The sequence below is a fragment of the Cydia pomonella genome, chromosome 17 (genome assembly GCF_033807575.1).
Source record: "Cydia pomonella isolate Wapato2018A chromosome 17, ilCydPomo1, whole genome shotgun sequence".
Lineage (NCBI taxonomy): Eukaryota > Metazoa > Arthropoda > Insecta > Lepidoptera > Tortricidae > Cydia > Cydia pomonella.
Window position 1 is genome coordinate 14,007,625 of NC_084719.1, and position 6,900 is coordinate 14,014,524.

At 38.6% G+C, this 6,900-nt stretch overlaps 1 protein-coding gene across 1 annotated transcript; it reads right to left on the reverse strand.

The window, feature by feature from the left end:
• Positions 1-2,233: 2,233 nt before the first annotated feature.
• On the reverse strand, positions 2,234-3,933 carry LOC133527076 (forkhead box protein L3). The gene has a single exon (XM_061863968.1). The coding sequence runs from the start codon at positions 3,772-3,774 to the stop codon at positions 2,836-2,838; it is 939 nt and encodes a 312-aa protein (XP_061719952.1). The 5' UTR covers positions 3,775-3,933; the 3' UTR covers positions 2,234-2,835.
• Between the last annotated feature and the right edge of the window lie 2,967 nt (positions 3,934-6,900).

Sequence of the window (6,900 nt, forward strand, 5' to 3'; positions counted from 1 at the left end):
ACAGAATCAATTAGCAATCAGACAATATTATAATGTATATTTTTATTATTACAAATCAAATGCATTTTCATTTCAATTAAATACGTTTATTAAACTTCGCATTGTACTTGTCAGCTATTTTCCCCAGGGCGACTCCAATCAATATATTTAATAAAATAAAAATAAAACGTTAGTTCTATTAATAGCAACGCCAACGTTCTCATAAACATAAATAATTGGACCTTTTGTCTCTGGACATTTTGACGCCTGACATTTTGGCAATAGAAAATTATAATTTATAACGCTGTAACTTTTTGATACTAGAAATGTGACATCTGGTCTGGCTATTCTAGCAGTGGGACATTACATATAAGTGACTTAATGACAAAAGGACATGACGTCACCTAGACTTTCTGGCATTAGGAGAATAATACATTTGGAATTAAGTATTGGCAGTAGGAATCATTAGCAGTAGGACAAGTGGCGTCCTGGAAGAGAGACCTATGTTCAGCAGTGGGCGATAAAGGGCTGATATGATGATGATGATGAGTAGGAATCATTGGTTAAGGAAGTTCTGACACTTGTAAATGTATTATGCTCCTAAAGGTACCAATGTTAGGTAACCACTATTAATATGTGTTATATATTAAAAAATATCAGTTATCTTAAAATCATGTATTATAGGGATCCGTCAAGTCTTTATATCTAACAGTCACTCTTAACAATCCAGACTTGCTATGGCCATCTGTCGTAATTACAAGAGGGGACTAAATATTGTTTAGACTGATAAGTAGGTAATTTTTTCGATTTATTACACAACTATTATCATTATTACATACCACCAATAAATTCAAAGTAGAAAAAGCCTTACGAAAATTAGGCGCATAACCTGGTACGAATTTGACTAATGTGGGGGCTAACTATACTGACCGTTCGCAGCCTAACAAAACGTACTGATTCTTTACTACCTCTATATCTCAATGTTTATAAAATCTTATATCTAATATGTACTATGTCCATGTAGGTACTTACTCTTCTACTTTGTTCCAATTATAAATAATTTTGATCCCATTGAGTGCAAAGGGTCTTGGACTTATAAGAGTTATAAATATGGTCTCTCGATGGATAAAAGAGGACTGTGAGATGATCGCTGGTGAATTGGATTAACGGTACCTACCTACCTACATGAATCAGTACCTACTACAGTAGGTCAAAGTGACGAAATATATCGCGGCACATCCTTATTCCTATGGTAAATAAATCGGGCATATCGGGCCATGCTCAGTGCAGGGTTTCGTAGTTACCATTCTGTCAGAACAGATCAAATGGGGGCTATTAATTAGTAAATATCATGTAGGGACATTAAAAGCATAAAGGGAGTACCTTCGCAGCGCTTTGTACAGTACGTCTTTTTACTAAGAACGGCTAGACCGATCATGTTTGCTATAGTTTTTATTGAAAGTATTTACTAAGTTTATATTTAACGATTTTTTCATATTTTGTGAACCCATGGTTAAAAGTTAGAAACACATTTTTTTTTCTTTCGGAGAGACTAATTTCCGAAAATATTAACTTTATCAGAAATTGGTTTGTGGAAATCCTTATTCGTTTTGAAAGGAACCCAACGATAACGCTATTGGGTCAAAAGAAAACTGGTTGTTGTAACAAGAAATTTTTTTTTTATTACTGTGGCTGCAGGAAAAACGTATTTTAATTAATATTAGTTAATTGATTCATGTTGTACTTAATTAAATTTGAAATGAAGTGATCTATCTGTCAGATAGCATTTTGAAAACATTTTTTACATATAATATAACAGAAGATTAGGTGGTCATAGAAAATAAAAGATCTTTTCCTACTACGTGAAATCTGTACCACAACGCGGTATTCTCCTTAAATAATTAATCTATATAGTTCGTATCATCCACGATGAAGCGCAGATTTGTTAAATCTAACCTTTAATAACATGACATCCATATTTTAATATGCAAAAGGCCCCTGATCAAACAATCTACATATAAATATTATCAAATATTGCGGTAGACTTATTATTTACGTGACGTCTTTGTAATCTACCCGAATACCCAAGTAAACCACTTGCCTACCTATTTTTGATTGCATACATAGGTATGCTTGAGTTATTGCATATTATTTTGTTTTCGTAATATAAGCAGGTAGTTAAATACCAAGTTTTTTAATAGCTAATGTTTTGTATTATATTGTAAGTAATAATAGTGAGAAATAAAAGAGGCACTAAGTTAAACTTTCTATTTATTCAGAGATTTGTATAGACTCATCATATTGTAATTTAAATCTATTAATGTTTTGTTACTAAACAGATAACAGCATGTTCAACATTGTCCATAACAATGTGTAGACACCTTCATTATCATAATTATCATATATACAAATAGCTCTAAGAATATCAATCTACAGCCGATTGGTCGTTTTCAGACTTCATTATTAAAATGAATAATACTACGAACGAACACCTCGCTAAATAGGTATTATTATTGGAATTATATGAATATTATAATATACAATAATTTACAGATTATACATACTTATAGTAAAAAAAGTAAGAAAAACAGATCACCAGGCACCGCAGCGAAAAAGATATCAACGCGCGATCACGAAACATAGTTCAGAACATCATCACAGCAGAACTAGAATAGATTAATAGACGGTGAGGACCCACGAAGAAGTGAGCATAGAAATATTAGAATAGAACAGGAGAATTAGGACAGCTTAACATCAACATGAGTATTTCACTAGGCAACATTTATTATCCGTCGGGATTTCTAACACGAAAAGTTCACTAAATATTCACAGAATGTACAGAGACGTGGAACCGGTTTAAGTGTCCGGCGGGCGCTGGGGGTGGCCGGGGCTGGGCGCGCGCGGCGGTGTGGCCGCGTGTCGCCGCAGCTGCTGCAGAAGCGCCGGGTCCAACGCTGGCCACCAGCCGCCCAGCAGCGGATACGGAGCCGGCGCCGCGCACGGCTCTTCGCTCTCCGGACTCGGCTCTTGATCACTCGCCACTACGTCAATATCCTCCTCCGCATCTTCTTCACTACTGTCTCTTCGGGCACGTTTTTCAGGCGCATCATCCGGTGCCAACAGCGAAGCAACATCAAACTGCCGCTTCCTCGGCTGGCCGCCGCCCGGCAGCCGCGCCGCTCCCCAAAAAGGCAGCGCTAGCGTTGTTGGCGGCGGTGACTGCGGCGGCGGCGATGGCGAATCCTCTCCGTCATCATCAACTGCCAATCCCATGTGCTTCCTCACTTTCCTTTGTGCCTTTCGTCTTCTAAAATCACCTTTCCTAAAATCCTCTACGTTCGCAGGATGAATCGCCCAGTAATGTCCTTTTCCGTTTGCGGATCGTCCAGCTTTCACAAAGCAATCGTTCAAGGATAAGTTGTGTCGGATGGAGTTTCGCCAGCCGGGTCCGCGGGAGCGGAAGTAGGGGTAGTTGTCGAGGATATGCTGGTAGATGTCGGAGAGCACGAGCTTGCGTTCCGGGGAGCTGAGGATGGCCATGGCGATGAGGCCGATGTAACTATGCTGGGGTTTCGGTTCTTCGGGTTGGAGCGCTCGGTGTTGGAGCAGGGACATGGAGAGCGCCAAGCGTGGAGCATAGGGAGCGTAGCATGGTGCGACACTCGGAGGGTAAAGACGGAGTCGCTCGGCGACGGCGTAGTTGTAGAGTTGGAGTCGGTAGTGGTCGAGAGCCGCGGCGGTAACGGTCGGCGCGTCTTTTAGCGGCCAGGGGCCTCCTTCGGCACCGCTGCACATGTTACCGGACTGAGGTCGCGTGGCGGAGTGAGCCGGGCAGGCGCTCCGCCCGACGGGTGCTCCGGCCGGGGGCCGGCCGCGCCCGCAGCCAATCGCGGCGCGTTCTGGCTGTGTATGTGTTTTTGTTTAGCGACGCCCCACTCCGGCGGCTTGCGACGCGCGCCCTGCCTTGAGGCTACAGGTACTGCTCGCAGCAAAATTTTCTGATTTTGTCATTCAGTAATAAATTGTTATTGGTTTATTCACGTAAGCAAAGTTGTAAATTATTTTTAGTTAATAAGTCTAGAACCACTAAATAAAATGTTAGTAAAATATAAAAAAATACAGTATTACCACCACCATTAAAATATTTACCATTGTCTCAATTGTTAGGAGCGGGTTAAAAAAAATGACAATTAGGTATCTCGTGACTCATGACATGACATCTCATCAGAAAATCCTCAAAATCACTTCACACAATTAATGGATGCCTCAAAAGACATTGTAAAAATTACTTTGATTAAAAATGTTTTTCTTTTTTCAAGGGTTTGAAAACTAATTAAATTTTACTTGTTTTACGGCAGGCCGAAAAGCAGCTGTCGCTGTGAAATTGCATTTAGTTACCCGACAATAAAATTTAAATGACTATATCATCAATTCAACATATCTACAATACACAAACGTTAGTAATGGTCGCAAAGCCACAGAAACAACATTTTAACTTACCTTGAAAAATAATTTACTCACAATTTTTTTCAAAAATTTGATGAACATCCATACTGCCTAAATTGCATTGGTGCACTGACAAGCCAATCTAAACGTCATTAAGCTAACAGTTTTAAGAGGCGTCAGTGTTAAGACTGTTAAGTGAATTTATCCTATTACCCTCATTTTTACATATAGTAAACACCCCTATCATGGAACAGGCACCAGTAATGGGATGGTATAGACAAATCCTGTAAAACAAGTATTTACCATCAGTTTTTAGTCGCTTGTAACATTTTACCATAAACAAGAGCCAAAGAGCTGCTTAAGTTTAATTTTTCATTGATATTTGATAGTTTAAAAATTAATGGCGCCATACATCCCATAACTGGAGCAAAAAACCATAGTTTTAAATGGTTAATAATATTAAAACCAACTGCAGCAGCTTTCATTAAATAGGTACATACAAAACATAAAAGACGAATTGGACATTTAACTTTTAAAGCATATAGCGGTATAGAAATTTCACAGATCCTCCTACTCCTCCTCCCCCTCCTCCTCCTCCTCTGGAGTTGCAGGCGTACATAGGCTACGGATACTGCTTACCATCAGGCAGGCCGTATGCTTGTTTGCCATCGACGTAGTAAAAAAAAAAAGATGTCGGTGAAATATAAAATATACTCCTAATTTTCTCTTAAATGTCCCACGATTGGTGCCGTTAACATAAATACGGTAAAGTGGTCGTGTAATTACAGTTTTACTACGTAGGTAATGGCCTAAAACTAGGTGACCGGTATACCGGCTAAATTACCCTATTTCTTATCTTACAAATTGCTTAAATCATAGGATCACATTTCAATTTTATACTTACACCTCAATTTTGCTCTAAACAATTACTTAAGTAAACAAAATAGCTAAATTGGACCTAGGTACACATTTTAATATTTTGTTATCAGTAATATACATTTTTTACCTCGTAATATCATCGGGAATATTGGTGTCTAATTGGTGCCCACTCTGTTTATATTATATACTATTAGGTGGAGAGGAAGTGGTAAGGTAAAGTCACATTAAATAAAAACAAAAACGCGGTTAAGTTGACCTCGCACTCCGAGGGTTCCATTCCATTCTATCACATATATTTTTTATGTAAACTAACTCACAAGTGATCAGATTTATTAATTTTTGATGCAGTATACTTTCTCTGTACTTACTTATTCCGCTAAGACCGTTATAATACCTCCATACCATCTTTAAAGAATATGCCTACCTATGTATAGAAACCTTGGTGTAAAGTAAAACTGTTTTTTTAATACAATCTTGTTTGCTGACGGTACTTTGCAAAACCGTTACAAATGACAACTTCGTAGCGAGTGCTTCCCTGTTATTTTAGAGATATCACAACACACAACAACACATTACTTCTCAGGAAGCGGGCCAGAGCGGGACGCAGCTACCAAATTACCTCTCCCCCTCTGGAGCCAGATAGGGACGGAGCAACATGCAACAGTTTCACATGTCTATAGTTGAGGTAGTCGCGATACCATTTCCCTTCAAACCGCTTTTATTTAATTTGTGCCTCAGTTAGTCGCAATAAGGTTCAAATTTCAGTGACGTAGGGTAAGTCTTACTGCATTGTACTCGTTCCGAATGACAATGAAAATAAAGAGGTTGCGGCTATAGAGTTTGAGCGGGTGCAAGCGAGACAACAACAGCGATATCGATGATCGATGGAACGTAGAACAACAATGCAGTTGCCGCCCATTTAAATACGCCATTTTGTTTACTGTCTTGCTTTTGCTTTGTATCCGAGCAGTGTTTCGTGTAACTGTAAACGAAATGACAGGAAATATTTACCTATTCGTAGCAATGATGCTGCATGGCGAACAGAGATTTATTTTTATTTTTATTGGCGTTCTTATAGGATGTTATGTTTTTATTTTCTTGCACGCTCTCTAGTAAAGCTTTAGTGTTTTAGGAAGGTACTTCTTGCAATATAGGGAATAAAAATGGTATTCCTATAAGTAAATGTGTTACATTTTTTTTCTTCGGTTTCGGGACCCATGGTAGAGTAGTAAACTCTTTATTGTACAAAAATACATATTGAAGTTTCTCAGGTTATTCGGACCCACCATGTATCTATATGTGTATCGTACTTAATCTCTCGTATCCGACCGTGGATCACACGAGGAAATTATTTGAAAAACCGGACAAGTGCAAGTCGGACTGGCCCACCGAGGGTTCCGTACAAATTTAACTTATTTTTGTATTTTTATTTTTATTTGTAGTGTAAGACGATATTCCTTGCCAAATTTCATAGTTTTAGGTCAACGGGAAAAGTACCCTATAAATTTAATTCCCTTGAGAGTGTCGAAATATACGTTTTTTGCGGCATCCACGGCCGAATCTTTTTTTTAACGGTCACTTAGAAGTTTGATTTTT